General features: G+C 42.2%; 1 protein-coding gene and 2 long non-coding RNA genes across 5 annotated transcripts in view; 2 read left to right on the top strand and 1 right to left on the bottom strand.

Moving 5' to 3' along the window:
- amph (amphiphysin) overlaps positions 1–6,777 on the top strand; it is a 42,612-nt gene extending 35,835 nt beyond the window's left edge. Inside the window, exons 20-25 of one of the 3 annotated variants that reach the window (XM_023816165.2) lie at positions 1,379–1,459; positions 1,715–1,768; positions 3,538–3,603; positions 4,124–4,309; positions 4,856–4,957; positions 5,550–6,777. In XM_023816165.2, coding sequence (XP_023671933.1) covers positions 1,379–1,459; positions 1,715–1,768; positions 3,538–3,603; positions 4,124–4,309; positions 4,856–4,957; positions 5,550–5,654 — 594 coding nt within the window. In that variant the 3' untranslated portion in view covers positions 5,655–6,777. The remainder of the gene's footprint in view (positions 1–1,378; positions 1,460–1,714; positions 1,769–3,537; positions 3,604–4,123; positions 4,310–4,855; positions 4,958–5,549) is intronic. The other 2 variants (XM_023816166.2, XM_023816169.2) reach the window with 2 other exon arrangements.
- Positions 6,778–10,397: 3,620 nt separating this feature from the next.
- Positions 10,398–13,642, bottom strand: LOC140588831 (uncharacterized). The gene is made up of 2 exons (XR_011990035.1): positions 11,628–13,642; positions 10,398–10,706 (listed from the first exon to the last, which is right to left on the bottom strand). It is a non-coding gene; the product is annotated as an uncharacterized lncRNA (long non-coding RNA).
- A 49-nt stretch (positions 13,643–13,691) lies between these two features.
- LOC140588830 (uncharacterized) lies at positions 13,692–16,562 on the top strand. Its single transcript, XR_011990034.1, has 3 exons — positions 13,692–13,928; positions 14,168–14,389; positions 14,516–16,562. It is a non-coding gene; the product is annotated as an uncharacterized lncRNA (long non-coding RNA).

Genomic DNA, 16,562 nt, shown 5'->3' with positions numbered 1-16,562 from the left:
ATTTGTTTGTTTTATTGTTTTTTTCTTATAAAATAAATGAAGCATTTGCCATTTGCAGGTCATTCCTCCATGTAAAATCAGTGCTGACTAAACAAGCTCGTTAAACAAAATGCTATGCAACTTTAATGGAAAAATGCTTTTTGAATTGTTTTATTGTCCATTTTTAGTTGATGTTTTAAGTTTCTGGTTCAAAATATGCATTTAATTTGTAAAAATACTGCATTATCATTCTTGTGAAATGCCTTTGTATAATTTGGGATGCAGACAAGTAGCGTTCTTGTTTTTTATTATTTTGCTGGCTATATTTCTGGGTGTACTAATCAAAGTGGACATAGCAAATGGCAGATTCACCATCAATGACTGATTCCATTGCACGTCTCAGTTTTAACTGGAAAATAAGCTTTGATTAACACATTCTGACTTTTTTTTACTGTATATCAATATAATATGGTATTGGATACATATGTTCTTATTTTGTTTTATTTATGTTTTGCCCTAGTGTTTTATACTGTGCCGTACAAGGGAATGAACTTTATCTGAAATGACTGAAAGCCCTGGTTGAAGTGGTGATTTCATCGCCTCAGTGATGCATCAGGCTGGTATTTTAGTGATTGTTAGATTTATGTGTCAGTAAACACAAAAGCGAGGGGGAGCAAGACTTTTTTCCGGAAAACGTGGCGCCGTTCAAACAGCCAGCAGGCAGTCCAGTTTGAGCTGTGGGCTCAGGAGAAGCCTGTTCCCCCTAACATAGAAGGGGGTCTCAAAGGGGACTTGCGTCACACGACTGGTGCAGCCTGACATAGAGCTTGAGCTTGGTACTGCCTGGCGTCGAGGGTGAGTCACAGTCACATGATCAGGAGCAGTAGCCTTAGAGGAGGGGGTCTCAAAGGGGTCACTCATCATGTGACAGGCATGTCTATATGCATATACTATTATCTGAGCTTTAAAAAGATCCTAGAGGGAACTCTTGTTGTCCAACAGCATTATAAAGAGAGATCCCAACACAATAAACAAGTGAAAATATGGAAAATAAAGAATACAGTGCAGGTGAGGTAAAAATGCCATAATATACTGTAGCTAATTAATAATGTATTTTATCTGCAAGTAGTTTTATTTAAGATACACCATGAGATTCCCAGAAAATCGATGCATTCCGGATGCAGTCTTAGATAAAGATCTTATTGCTACGTGTTGCATCATGGAGGGACACTGAAAGGTGACCTAGCTTGTCTGCTCCCGAGGAACCTGGTGAGATGTCATTCAGAAGTTCATGGGTGTTTGGTTCTCGTACCCAGTGGCAACGTCCGTGAAGAGCTCGCCCTAAACTGTGTGACCCAGGCTGTGTATATTCCCCACACTCTGATCTCTCCACACATAGATGCCCCCAGCAGCCCCTGAAGAAAAAGGGTCCCCCAGTGAAGCCGGCCCCGTATCTGAGGCCCCCGCTGAACCGGCCGCGGTAACTATGGCTGCTGATGTCACAGGCTGCGGGTATCCCAGGCCACATGGGAGGGCGTGGCCTGTATGAGCCTGGCCTCAGGGAGGGCGGGGCATGTCTGGTCATGTGACGCTACCTGCGAGCCTGATGAACATGTGCCCCTCCCCCCCCCCTGAATATCCCCCTCGTTTTGACCCACTTTCCTGGTCATACTAATAAGAATTAAGGGGACCTTTTCCACCACTGTAAGTGTCCGTAACTTCTTTCCAAATGTAGGAAACTGCTCAATCTGTGGAGGCAGAGAAAGGATCCCCCCCCACAGAGACTCCGGTAACTATTTTTGACTGCCCGCCCCAGGTCCCCCCCCCAGTCCTGCCGCTAACTCATCAGCCCGCTAGCTTGGGATGAAGCTTGTAATGAAGCTTCAGAGTCCCAGGAGACTGTCGTGCTCTGATCATCACTGCCCAGTTTAACCCTTGTTCATGAACACTGATTTTTGCTGGGGCCCATTACGGCACTCAGTGACTGACAGCGCATGATAAGCCCCGCCCGCCATCGGCATGTCTCTCACATCAGGTCATGTAACTCTGTTTTCATCTATTTCATTCATTCTCTCCTCCTCCTTTCCTCATTCCTTCCTACATTCCTTTCTGTAGCCTTTCCCACTTCTCACTGTGAAGGCCTCTCCAGTCTCAGCAAAGTCCCACAGTGGGCCTGTCCGACACCGCAGTACACGGTTTGCCCTTTAGGGGGTGCCATTTCTCAATGGAGCTCCAGTGCTGTCGGCAGATATCTGCAGACCTTTCTGTGAACACCTATGGTGTCGCTGATTATATGGATGGTTTGTGTTCTGAGCCCATACAGATCCTGTATCTGTGCGGTGTTGTGTATCCCTGCATTGTAATTGTAATTATTAATTAGCTTGCTTGAATTGTGAGTGAACCTTAGGGGAGCAAAGTTCAGTGAATGAGCATGTGAGGACACTGACTTAATAAGTGTTTTATCTATCACAAACGTATGTTTTCGTATCTTTAAAGTAGAAAGCCTAAGATTAGCATGGAGAAGCTGAGTGAGTCGTGTGTATTTAAAATGACAGATCTTGCTTCCAGCGCTCATTAGCACCGTAGCTAAACTAAACCCAGCTGGGCTGTGATTTGGTTGGGGTTGCAGCTTGTGTGTCAGTTGCGTTTTCTGTAATATGCAGTCAGGGCTACAGGGAAAGAGCGGCGGGTCCCGTGTGATTTACCACTCGTGGTTTTACGTGTTTCGCTAACGCTGCTGTGTGGCGACCGATGAACTTGTGGATTAACTGACATGAACCCGAGGGAGGTCACCAACCCCAGGACCCACCCTGCCCTGCAAAAACACATCTGGGTGATGCTGATTAATTAGCCTCAGAGACGTTGCTTGCTGCAGAGGACCTGCTGGTTAATTCACACTCGCCAGTCTGTGAGAACATCCCACACCCCCACACCCCCCTACCCAGACACAAACACTGATGTGAGTGTCTGTCAGCTGCTGAGTCACTGCCTCTGGTCAAGGTCACCCTCCTGACCGTCCATGGGAGATTTCCATGCACCCCCACCCATATCCTGGGCATCATAAACGACCAGAGTCTGTGAGACCCCCTTATAAAGTTTAGAATATGTAATAACGGGAAATACTTGAATGTCACCTCAGTAGATAGAGACGTACAATTGCTTTAGTTACTTGTACTGTGAAAGATGTACCAGGTGGTATAGAAAAAATAAATAAATCTGTGATCTGTGGCACCAATCCACCAAACCACAACAAGCTAACTACATGTCAAGGAGGTTGGATTTCTTTACACTAAATCTTTATAAGGGGAAATGCACAGTGAAATCCAGTGGTAAAATTATTTGTCTTTCAGAGGGCAAGGTCGGTATGTGTGAAGGCTAATTTTACCACATCTAGTAACACCAGCTATACTAACTAGCCAGTCCCATCCCCTCCATGTGTCCTGACCGATACTGCATCATGCTCAGGTGTATCTCCTCTGGTATATGGCGCCACCTGCTGGCCATCTGCCAGAGTGCAGTGCTAAAACACTGGCCTTCATGTTTAAAATGATTTCTTAGACTGTAGCCCCTGGAGTTGAGGATGAAATCGATAAAGTTGGTGCTGAAGATGCTGAGGCTAAGGAGGTATATATGCTCACCTTCCTTGAGAAATTCTGCCGATGCTGCAATGTGAAAGTTTTTTATTCATAGCAATGACTTTAAAACTTAATGTTCAATCATGTTTCTGCTATTCTTCATTGTATTGAATGTTAAAGTGTGGCTCGATTTCTTCTTTGATTGGTTCTCTGTTCTTGTGACATCAGATCCCTGTGGCACACATAATTATGAGCAATCTGAAATGTACTATGAAATGTGTGAACCAAAACTCCATAATTTTTAGCCTTTTTTTCAGTTTTACCTACACAACAGACCTACTGTCATGCATTGATTATCGATTGATTACAGTAAATATTTTTATTATAATATAATATAATGGTAATATGGGCTTTTAGTATATGTTTTGTTTCCAAAGACATTTGCTTCATGTATGTGCTGGGTTATAAATCAACACTGCAGTTACATAAGTGGTCAGTAGGGGGAGCCAACAGAGAGAGCTTATACGTGTATCTGTGTATGGTAATTCTCTCCCCACCTGCCTCTCAAGGAGAAGATGCCCATCCCCTCCGTGGTGATCGAGCCAGCTTCCAGCAACGAGGGTGACGACGACCGTGACGGTGACATCACCTCGCCCTCAGCGACCAGCGACAACAGCGTGACACCGGACGGCCAGGCGGCCAAAGACATTGGGTCTCCCACAGCCTCGGACATGCCCCCTGGTTTCCTCTACAAAGTAGGCTTCACGGCTGTCTGGCTACTCTGGGGAACACTAAGGGTTTTTTTTTTTTTGCTATATAGGTATATATAACAAAAACATAACTACATATTTACAAATATTGTGTTAATGTTGAAAGTCTTCTGGAAGAGGTGGGGCATGTCACCACACACTGTGTCAGCTGATTGGCCATGTAAAATGAGGCGAGTGTGGGCGGGGCTTACATCTTCCTCTACTCACAGTGTTGATGTGGAAGTTGGCACGCTGTGGCTTACAGGTGGTACCGAGACCAGTGTCATTGTCATTTAAATCACCATTGGCAAAAGAGGATTTAATGTATGCTGCAAATTCACTGGTCCTGATTAACCAGGATTAATTGGCTGAATCAAACATCAACAAGCCAGTTACATTGCTGGCTCAGAAACAAGCCAGTGTTAAACCGCTAAAATGACCACTAGGTGGCAGTGCTGCTTATATTATGTACATAACTGCCATGTGTGAGTAAAGGCCCTCAGGGATGAATGCAGAACCCCTGCACCTTACACCCCTCTCTCTGGCCACCAGGTGGAGACTCTGCATGACTTTGAGGCTGCCAACTCCGACGAGCTGGACTTGAAGAGAGGCGATGTGGTCCTCGTGATCCCCACGGCTCTGGCTGAGGACCAGGTAGGGGCAAAGGGTGGTATCTAAAACCTACTCAGTATGACAAGATGGCTGCAGAGTCAGACTGACAGTGAGATTTATCCACACAGGGCAGCACTGTCATCACGCGTCTCCCTAGCTAAGGGTCAAGGTCCATCCTGCTGCCCCTCAAATCAAATCAAACAAGTCCAAAGACACACAGTCAGGTGTGGGGGGGGGGGGGTTTAACCTACCCACCTATGACCGCCCCCCCCCAAAAAGATCCTAAAAAAGAATGACTGACAATTGGCTAGTGCTGACTGGGACAGGCTGGATGCCCCTCCCAACCTTCACCAGGATAAGGAAGATGGATGGATGGATGGATGGATGAACACAACAAGACATTTTGTACCCATGAGAAACAGGCATTATAAAATATGTATTAATATGTAGCAGTATCACATTTAAGAAGTGGAAACTGGAAAGGATTGACTCTTTTAGTGTATTTACATTTACTTATGTAGCAGATACTTTTCACCAAAGCATTCTACAGTGAGGTAATGTATGTGTACAAGTAAGAAACCTGCAGAATTTAGTAGCACAAATAGTTAAAAAAATGTTTTCTGTGTACTTCTAGGATGCTGGATGGCTCACTGGAATGAAGGAATCTGATTGGCTGCAGCAAGGGGACAAGGCTCCTAAAGGACTCTTCCCAGAGAACTTCAGCCACCGTCTAGAGTAGATCCCCCCCCTGGGATCTACTGAACAGCAGAGACAGGGAAGCCAGTGACCTCCAGACCAAAGCAGGCACTGGAAATGCACCGTGTCTCATCTTCTGAGAATGATACCCCAGTTTGGAGCGACCTGTCTTTTTGCGGTGGAGAGTAAACCCAGCTGATAACTAAAGGTCTTGGAGAGTCGTAGGTGGGCAACATGCTACGAAAGCGACACATCCCAAATGTAAGACGTGGTTTATGGCCACATCTGTAACCACGAGCGAGACGAACGAAACCACAACGTGTTTGCATATCTGTGTGCGCCGACAACTTCTCAAGTTCTTTGTTGGCGCAACGGTGACTTCCATACGTAATCCTTGTCTGTGAAAAGAGAGTTTACTTCTAAGAGAGAGTTACCTTATCTTCTTTGCACAAAGTGTTTTTTTTTTTTGCTCTACAGCATTTTATCAGCAATCTGTAGTGATAGATCATATTTAACTGTTGAATGTGGTACAGGAGGCTTTTTAAATGTTTGTTTTCAAACATAATTGTTATTGTTCAGAGTCCATTGTTAGTGTTCACCGTAGATTCACTGCTAAATGTGTTAGGCTAAGGTGATATTTGGCATCTTTGGTGTTGAATTTCTTAATGGACAAGATTTCCTGATCTTTTATGTTGCTCTTTTGCCAAAAAAAAAAAAAATATCTAAAAATATGGCAGGACTGACATATTGTTTATGATATAAAGTCTGAGATGAATATAATTCCTGGTTGGTGTGACTTTCCCAAACTGCATTCCCCATGTACGCTCTGATTATGGCGAATCGATATATCTTTACCTCATATCTACCGATACTTATATACACTATAGACAAAGGGTGTGCATTTCAGAGTGTTTATTGCTGAATAACAAACTTATGTCATGATATATTGGTCATTTTTTCTGTGAATCCGAGATCTCTGGGAAGGTGGAAAAGCAGATACGCAACTCATGTATAAAATACAATATCTACAGTCAGAGAATTATAACCATTATATACGCCCATTATAACAGCCATACAGTGAGGACCCACAAAAGAGCTTTTTTTTTGTTATGTATATATCCGTGTTTATTTATCTAAAGTTAATAAAGAATAGTTCATATTCCTCACCACTACAGCATTCTAGTTTCATTACAAGCAAGATATGTGCTTGTTCACTCCATTTTAGCAACAGCCGGCTGCACATTAAAATTAAAAAGTAATTTCAAAGTAGGTTAAACTGCATATAAAAGATTTTGATTGTTGTGATGAGTCACCTTGTTATTTTTGGTTCTTTTACTCCAAGCGTTACTGCATATTGTCATAATATTGTCCAAAATTCGGTCATTCCTGTTTCAAGTGAAAGTTCAGGTCTGATATGCTCAAGACTCCACTTGCTTGCTTTCCGTGTTTACAAAGTATGCAAAAGTCTTCATCAGCACCAAAATTCAAAGCCACCAGCCTTTCCCTGTCCTGCTTTTTATTCAAACGAAATTCAAACATTAGCAAACAGGACTGTAGTAGATTAGACTGAGTAACATTCGTAAACTCTCACAGAAGCACAGCTAGTGCACAATTGGTATCGGCGTTGTGGGCCTAATATTTGTCTGGTAACACTTAACTTGAAAGGGCACGAATAATATAGTATTATACTATTACTTATGTATTAAGAAACCACAAACTGTCTTAGTTACATACTGATCTCATTTTAATTCATCAATAATTAATTGTGACGCATGTTTTATCTCAAGCAGTTGTATAGCAATATTTTATATCTCTTAAACCTCTGTGAATTACTGAAGGAACTACTAAGGAACTACTGAAGGAACAAGTCATGAATAACAGAAGTGAAATACTGATTTCATGTTTATTCATCATTAATGAATCGTGTCATCTTATCTCAAGTAGCAACTATATTTGTTAATCATTTGTTCATTATATGTACTTCAGTAGTAACTAAGTAATTACTGAGTAGTTTGCCCCGTCAAATGAAGTGTTACCATTTGTCTTTACTGGATTCCCGTTAAAATATCAGATGCTGTTATCCACCATAAAATCCCTACGATTTAATAAAACAGCGGATTGTACCGATTGAGTAAGTACATAAGTATTTTCTCAAAGGAGCGAGATGGGAAGTAAATTGGATATAGCCTGAGTTGATTAACGCAGAGTCCAAACTTTAAGATAAAAAGATCAAGATATAATTTTTCCTTGAAATGGCAAATCTGTCACGCCAGCAGCGGGCCGCGATCTGATTGGCTGAAGCAGCCGCCGCTTTTCTTCCTTCGCTCGAACCAGCGGACGGCGCAGCAGATGCCGCAGTGAGAGGCGACGCGCTCAAATGGCTCTCAGACGCGTCTTCGTCTCTGCGCTCATCTTGTCTTTCGGTGAGTGTTTTTCGTTACAACCTGCTTTTCTGAGTATTTTCCTTGATTTACTTATTTTCATTTTTTTTCGGTTTTCTGATTTTCAGTGGCAGTACATGCAGCCAATCTGATCCAGAGTAAAACAACACTGACTAAAGACGAGGGGAAACCAGTAACTATTGTTTGCAGTAACACCCATGAATGTGATAGTTTTCTCCACTGGTACCAGAAGAAAGATGGAGAAATATTCAAGAGGATCATGTATGTGGCCATCGCTAGTGGCTCTCCATCAGCTGAAGCAGGATTTGAGACGTTTACAGCCTATAAAGTTGATGGTGGCTCATTCAGGCTGTTTATAAGATCGGTGAACCCAAACCATTCTGCCACATACTTCTGTGCTTGCTGGGTTTACCACAGTGATGCAAACTCAACACACAGTTCAGAAAAAAAAACCTCAACTTCTGCCACCTGTGCTCTTAACAGAACATTAGACTAAATTCAGTGCCTTCAAAAGTATAGAGACCATTAACTAACTCTCTCATCCTGCCAAATTACATATTCTACACTAACAGTTAATTCTCAAGATTCAAGAGATTTATTTGTCACATACAGTACAACATGCAGTGAGATGCATCTCTGTGTCGCCCTTATTTGGCTGTGCAAAAATAGAAAGAGAAGAGAAAAAAAGAAACAAGGTAAGAAGTAAAGTATGAGTAAAAAAAGAGAAATTACATTATATAAATACTATGGAACCAAGATATAATCTAAAATATACAATGCAATATATACAACCTAAAATCAAGAATCTAAAATACAGTGCAAAAATCTGAATATAGTGCAAATGTGCAGTATTTGTGCATTCAGTGCAAACATACATAGTGTACAGAAAGGCCAGAGTTAGTCTAAATTGAGAAGCCTTATGGTCTGGGGGAAAAAACTCTTCCTGAGTCTCTCAGTCCTGGACATCAGAAACAGAACCTGCGGAACAGGCAGTTTGCGGGGTGTGAGGAATCCTTAATTATCTTGGTACCTCTGGACCTGCAGCGTCTATTGTAGATGTCCAGCAGGGAGGGCAGAGGAGATCTGACTCAACGCTCGGCCGCCCTGATCACCCTCTGCAGGTCTTTGCGGTCCATAAAGAACAGCTCCCAAACCATACTGTAATGTTCATGGTCAGGATGCTCTCCACAGCAGCTGAGTAGAAGGTTTTTAGGATCGCTGGAGTGACCCTAAGTCTCCTCAGCTGCCTCAGGTGGTATAACGCTTCCTTGCTCTGGTGACCAGAGTGCTGACATGAGAGTGCCAAGTGAGGTCCTCAGTGAGCAGAACCCCAAGGTACTTGATGTTATCAACCCTCTCCACTGGAACACTGTTGATCTGGAGGGGTGAGAAGGAGCGCTGCTGCTTCTTGCTGTAGTCCACTATCAGCTCTTTAGTTTTGCTGACATTCAGACTGAGGCAGTTGGACCTACACCATATCGACAGGTTCTCCACCTCCCTCAAATAGGCTGACTCATCATTGTTGGTGAGTCCAATTACCACTGTGTCGTCCGCGAACTTCACAGTGACATTTTATTTCTAAACACAGAGACTCATGAGTATATTTTGTTAGAAATTTTTGTTGCCCTGGTTTGTTCCCTGTCCATCCACCCATCCTTCCATCCATGCATCCATCTTTTTAACCCTTTTGTCCCCTTTGGACATATTTTGGAATAACCTAGGAAGGGGCGCCAACCCACCACAGGGCACACACACACACACACACACACACACACACACACACACAAAATTATTGTCAGGTCTTATCATGAGTCATAGGCTGAGGCCAATTTTAATATCTCAGCATGGCAGGGGTATCATACTCCAGTCCTGGAGGGCTGGAGCCCTGCACATATTTGGATTTACCCTCATTTAACACACCTAATTCTACTTCTCTGCTAATTACCAACCATTTCTTCAGCTGAATCAGTTGTGGTGGACCAGGGTGAGATCTAGGCTATCCAGGACTGGAGGACCAGGGTGAGATCTAGGCTATCCAGGACTGGAGGACCAGGGTGAGATCTAGGCTATCCATGACTGGAGGACCAGGGTGAGATCTAGGCTATCCAGGACTGGAGGACCAGGGTAAGATCTAGGCTATCCATGACTGGAGGACCAGGGTGAGATCTAGGCTATCCAGGACTGGAGGACCAGGGTGAGATCTAGGCTATCCAGGACTGGAGGACCAGGGTGAGATCTAGGCTATCCATGACTGGAGGACCAGGGTGAGATCTAGGCTATCCAGGACTGGAGTTGGAAGCCCCTGCAGCAGGGCAATCATTTCTCACGTGTGCAAACATAGGGCTTCAACATCATGGGGACAAAACATTTATACAAACAGAATGTTTCAGCTGATTTTTTTAATAACATAAAGCGATACACATTAAAATATGCAATACACTGGCAAAACACTGCAAGAGCCTAACAGGAAGGCTCTTCAAATTGACAGCAGTATGGGGAATAAATTTGTATGAAACAAATGCAAAAACACAAGAGCATCCCGCATAGACACGGGACCACAACTTAAGAGCAGATGGAGAGAACTGGCCAGCGGTGGGGGAGCGAGTTGAGGTGCCCCCAGAACAGACTGGCCTGGAGGTGTTTGTGCAAGTTGACATGGGCTCTGATGACCAGATTTGAATGGGCAGCTCCTTCTACCATAGAGAAACCACACAGAAAAACAGGCTGTTATATATCATTCAATGAAAGTTAGGATGTTGATGCTGAACACTTCCTATTAAAATAAATAACACAAACAAATGTTTTACAACTGAAATAACTGTAAAACTGTTATCTGTGTTTTCTCAGTTTCAGGATACTGGGGCGAAGTACAGGAATAAATGAATGCGATTGGATGGAACAAGGATGAACTGCTCCGTGCAGTTTCGTAAAAATAAATAAAAAACAAACAAGCACGTTCTGCTTTTCCTGAGTTCATTGCATCCCTGGGTCAACATGGGAGGGGCTTGTGCTGCACTTCTTTAACCAATCATAGTCTTCATTGTATGACATCACCACATTATTTAAAACCAGTGTTTTCTGTTAAGCAGCAAGGTGCAAAGATTTGCAAAGTACTCGTTTTATTGTGTAAGGTTTTTGTTAAGGGACATGTCATAAATACAAAATATAAGAACATGTTCATCTATTTAATAAATTAAAAAAAATAAATAATAATAATAATAATAATAATAATAAGGCCCAAACTTGTGACCTTGAAATCACAGGTCAGAGGATTAGAGCACTTAGCCATACCTGCCACCTCCTCAATGGGTGAAAGCCTTTAGTTTGAAAATAAGAAAAACATTGACCACTGTGGTGATGTCATACAATGAAGACTGTGATTGGTTACAAAGATCAAGGGAGCCCGGAGATGATAGTAACATCAACTGACTTCAGGATTTCAGCCTCTTGGAAAAGTGCAACACAAAAACATACTGGTAAATTTTTAGGTCTACACCCATTACACCCATGAAAATAGACAACGCGCAATTCAAGTTGAAACACAATGCCTGGTTTTCTTATAGCAACTCGGGATAGAATACACAGATTTAAGAAAATAAGTCAGTCCATCTTACCATTCTTGTCACCAACGCCATCGCACTGTTCTGGCTCTCACTCTAACAAACGGGATCGTTGTGCCTGTTTGTGTTAAGTAAGACGCACAAGCTGATCCTACCTGTAATTCGTTAATACAATGACAGGAGTTCGCTTAGGCAGCTTTGACATCCCAATAATAATAATAATAATAAAATAGAGCAGGGGTGGCATGGTGTGGCAGTGGTTGGCACTGTTGCTTCCTACATCTGGGACCAAGGTTCAAGTCTTCAGGCCTCAAGGTTCTGTGTGTGTTGAGTTTGCATGTTCAGTTCATTGTAGTTACCAGATTGCCTGTAGTTATACATGCATGGCTGAATGGTGTGTGTGTGTGGGGTGGGGGGGATTTAGGCTCCTGACCTCCCGCGACCATGAACAAGACCAGCAGTCACAGAAAATGGATGGATAACATAGAACAGAAAAGGCAGCCATTTTACTTCAGCACAACTGTAATGCTGAATAGGACTATCCGCCCCCCCCCCACCACCCAAAATCCACCTTCCCTTATATTGCAGCTCAGTTCGACGCGCCAGCAGCGGGCTGCGATCTGATTGGCTGAAACAGTCACCGCTTTTCTTCCTCCGTTCAAACCAGCGGACGACGCAGCAGATGCCGCAGTGAGAGGCGACGCGCTCAAATGGCTCTCAGACGCGTTTTCGTCTCTGCGCTCATCTTGTCTTTCGGTGAGTGTTTTTCGTTACAACCTGCTTGTCTGAGTATTTTCCTTAATAGAATTGATTTTCAATTTGTTTTCACTTCTCTTAATTTCAGTGGCAGAACATGCAGCCAATCTGATCCAGAGTAAAGCGACACTGACTAAAGACTTGGGGAAATCAGTAACTATTGACTGCAGTAACACCCATGGATGTAACAGCTTTCTCCACTGGTACCAGAAGAAAGATGGAGAAATATTCAAGAGGATCATGTATGTGGCCATCGCTAGTGGCTCTCCATCAGCTGAAGCAGGATTTGAGACGTTTACAGCCTATAAAGTTGATGGTGGCTCATTCAGGCTGTTTATAAGATCGGTGAACCCAAACCATTCTGCCACATACTTCTGTGCTTGCTGGGTTTACCACAGTGATGCAAACTCAATACACAGTTCGGAAAAAACCTCAACTTCTGCCACCCGTGTTTTTAACAGTACATTAGACTAAATTCAGTGCCTTCAAAAGTATTCAGACCATTAACTAACTCTTTCATCTCGCTGAACTACATATCCGACACTGACAGTTAATTCTCAGTGACATTTAATTTCTAAACACAGAAACTCATGAGTATTTTTTGTTAGAAAAATTTGTTGCACTAGTCTGTATGCTATGCATCCATCCATCCATCCATCCATCCAGGGAGTTACCCAGTATGAGGCACCAACCTATCACAGGGCACACACACACCATTCACACACACACACACACACGCACACACATTCACTAATTCATAATTTAATTAATTTCTGACTTCCTTGGAATGCTCTTTAGTCTTCATATTCACAACATAAATAATGATGCCTTATCTGTGGGGAGGAAGTGAAACGCGAACCCCTCCCTTCTTGACCGAGGGACACGTTGAACTCGGGAAAATCAGGATGACCAAATAAACAAACTCTGGCGTCTGGGTTACTGTATTTTAGCGACACCTCGTGGTGAAATAAATTTGCATGTGTTTCAACAAGTATAACAAGTAATTTTATACCTGCGATCCATCCTTTTGCATTGCTGCTCATTATTTCCTTTTGTTTACAAGGAAGCAACATCATATTTTGAGCCTATTTTTATATTTTCAACAAATATAGGTTGTTTTATTGTGGTCTTAATTATGGTTCCTTTGGTGTGTTTTTATTAATTTTCTAATTAGTTTATGTTTTTTTTTTACATTCGCATATGTCAGGTATGACGTAAAACGTATTTCACCACTGAAATACATGGAACGGATGTGCCTGTTATCGACAGTTTGTGCTTTTTTTCACGCGGAGGCTGGGGAGGAGCCAACAAACTAATACTTAAAATCCGTTTGTTAATTTTGAAATGATGAAGGCTTTTGGGAAATGCACGTACACCTCAGTCGTTCTTTACCTACGTGACTACGTCGTTCTTTATCTTGTTCGTTATTGGCTAAGATCAATCCCTTATGGAAAATCCACTCCTGTTCTGTGTAGCCATGGTCTACGTCTAAATCGACTTAGGTCTACACATCATATACAGCAAAGGAGGAATTGTAATCTAATACTTTATAGGCCTATTTGAGCTCTTGCAGGACTCAGCGAACCTTAAATATCACAGGTAAGATGTGCTATCTGTGCCCACAAAAGTTAGTGTTAAGAAATGCGGTTAATCTGATCTCCTTCTTAATGAAACATACGGAGATATTCTGCATTTAAAAGATTCACATAAGCATCACGATCTAACCGCGGCATAGAGTTATGACAAGATTTACTTACGAGGTGCGGTAAAGCTTTCGGCGTATATAACTATTAGGCCCAAATACAACTGACTGTTATAATTTACGGCTTGTTGTTTAGTAACACTGAAAACTGTAAGGCGGAGACAAATATAAAAGGGAAAGGAAACCGATGACTTGAGCCCAGCCCCACATGACGTTGGGTTTCTGTCGCGTCCCTCAATCGAGAGCCAGAGAAACAAAAGCTGAAAAAGCAGTGAGACAGGAGCAGTTATTGAGGGCTGTGGGATCGCAACCAACATGTATCCTGTGGTTATTATTTCATGGTTGTCATTCATCTTCGGTAAGGATTTAGTATTTTTCCTACTCCTAAAACTGCCACTATTATACACATTTATTTTGTCATCGGTAATTAATTGAAAAAATTGTGAAACTGCCTTATTTTTAATAAGACATTATTCCATTGTAGGGTTTGCATCGTCCGAAATCAAACAGAGTCTGGTGGTAATGGGTAAAATGAACCGAGCAGCAAGGATCGAGTGTGAAGTGTCAGTCAACTTGAATGATAACCCCCTGCATTGGTACCGACGGGTACAAGGGGGGTCTTTGCACCGTGTTTCTTACCTACCAGCTGGGTCGGGCAGCCCACAAAACGACCCAGGCTTCACGGTGACTAAACATGGCAAAAAAAGTATACTGACAATTTTAACGGCGAAAGAAACCGCTGATTACTACTGTGCCTACTGGGAGACCCACAGCGAGAACATTAAGAGGAAGTCAAGGCAGAAACGACGCCAGCAAAATGGTGCAAAGACAGCAGGTTGCGCGGCGTTGAGGCTCCTGCCTTTTTAATGACCAACACACTGTTAAATGCCGCTTGTTATTAATACCGACATCTCAAACGTCTTTAAAATTTACCCTTTCCATCTTAAGATACAAATCCATCGACCATATGAGTCCTAAATGAAAAGTTTACATCGCTGTCACTGCTTTGCTAAAAAGATAGGTAACACTTTACTTAAGGCCAATGTTTTAGTTTTTTATAAACAAATTCATAACAAATTATAATAATATTCATAAAGACTTATTAACATGCCTATAAATATTTATCAAAAGGCATGGCACATTACAGCCATGTGTATTATACATTCTGAATACTTTATAAAGCTCCCCTCTTTAGTGCACTATAAATACCTTTATAATGCGTCATAATGGTTGATGTAAGCATTAAGGATGCTTTGGGCCAAAGATGAGATGAGAGCTTCATAAGGCAGTCATAATGTATAAGAAAAATTGCTATAATGTGTTCTGCTTTCTTATAAAAATTCTAGCCATGTTTATAATGCTTCATGAATGTATTATAATGCATTATGAATGAGTTTATATATTACTAAAACCATGGACTTAAATAAAGTGTTACCAAAAGTTAAAGGGAGCCCGGAGATGACTGTAACATTTACTGAGTTATTTGTAGGATTTCAGCCACTTGGAAAAGCGATACACACACAAAAAACATACTGATAAATTGTTAGCTCTACGCCCGTTGAACACATAATTCAAGTTAAAATATGCACACATTACTAAGTGCCTTGTTTTCTTATACGCAGGCTAGATCACAGAAATTTATGAAAATAAATGAGTCCATCTTACCATTCCTATCACCAACGCCATCGTACTGATCTGACTCTCACTCTAAAAAACCGTTTGTTGTGCGTGTCTGTGTTAAGACACAGAAACTGATCCTGTCTGTAATTCGTTAATACACTGACAAGAGTTCGCTTAGGCAGCCTTGACACTCCAATAATAATAATAATAATGATAGTATAGAGCAGGGGTGGCATGGTGTGGCAGTGGTTGGCACTGTTGTTTCTCACACCTGGGACCAAGGTTCAACTCTCAGGGTTCTGTGTGTGGGGAGTGTATTATAGGACACACTTACGGACGACTATGTTGCCTAGAATTAATCATTGTCCTCCTGTAACTGTCATACAGGTGATTGAAGTATTGATTGGTTCTGATCGTGTATGGACTGATCATCCTGAGATTCAAATACGTACCTATAATATTATTGTATTGAGGATAAAACCACATAAGCATGTTTTTTTCCCCCTCTCTTTCTGATCACTTATATAACTTGTTTTTCACAAATGACTGGCTTCATAGTATCCTTATCTTATGTGAAAGAATCCTCGTTCTGGAATGCTTACCCTACTCAAGGTTTCCCTGTCATGTTTCCCTGGGTTTTGGAGGGGCTTGCTGAAGACATATTGCTCAATATTTTTGGTACATCACTGGTCAGTGTATGAGACACCTGCCTTATCTTCCTGGGAAGGGAAAGCATTGCTCAAGGATACTCGTCTAACTATTTTGGGAATTGCACCTAGCTGGTCAGTGTGTGTAGAACGCTTACCCCCATCCTCAGGAGGAGGAGATACATTGACTATAGAAACTTTCCGATTGAAACTGCAGGTGGCATTGCTCGGACATAATTGGAAATTTGAGAACGCATTGCCTAA

Source organism: Paramormyrops kingsleyae, chromosome 4, assembly GCF_048594095.1.
Source record: "Paramormyrops kingsleyae isolate MSU_618 chromosome 4, PKINGS_0.4, whole genome shotgun sequence".
Classification (NCBI taxonomy): Eukaryota; Metazoa; Chordata; class Actinopteri; order Osteoglossiformes; family Mormyridae; genus Paramormyrops; species Paramormyrops kingsleyae.
Note: the sequence above shows the minus strand (reverse complement) of the source record. Positions and strands in the feature narration are given on the sequence as shown.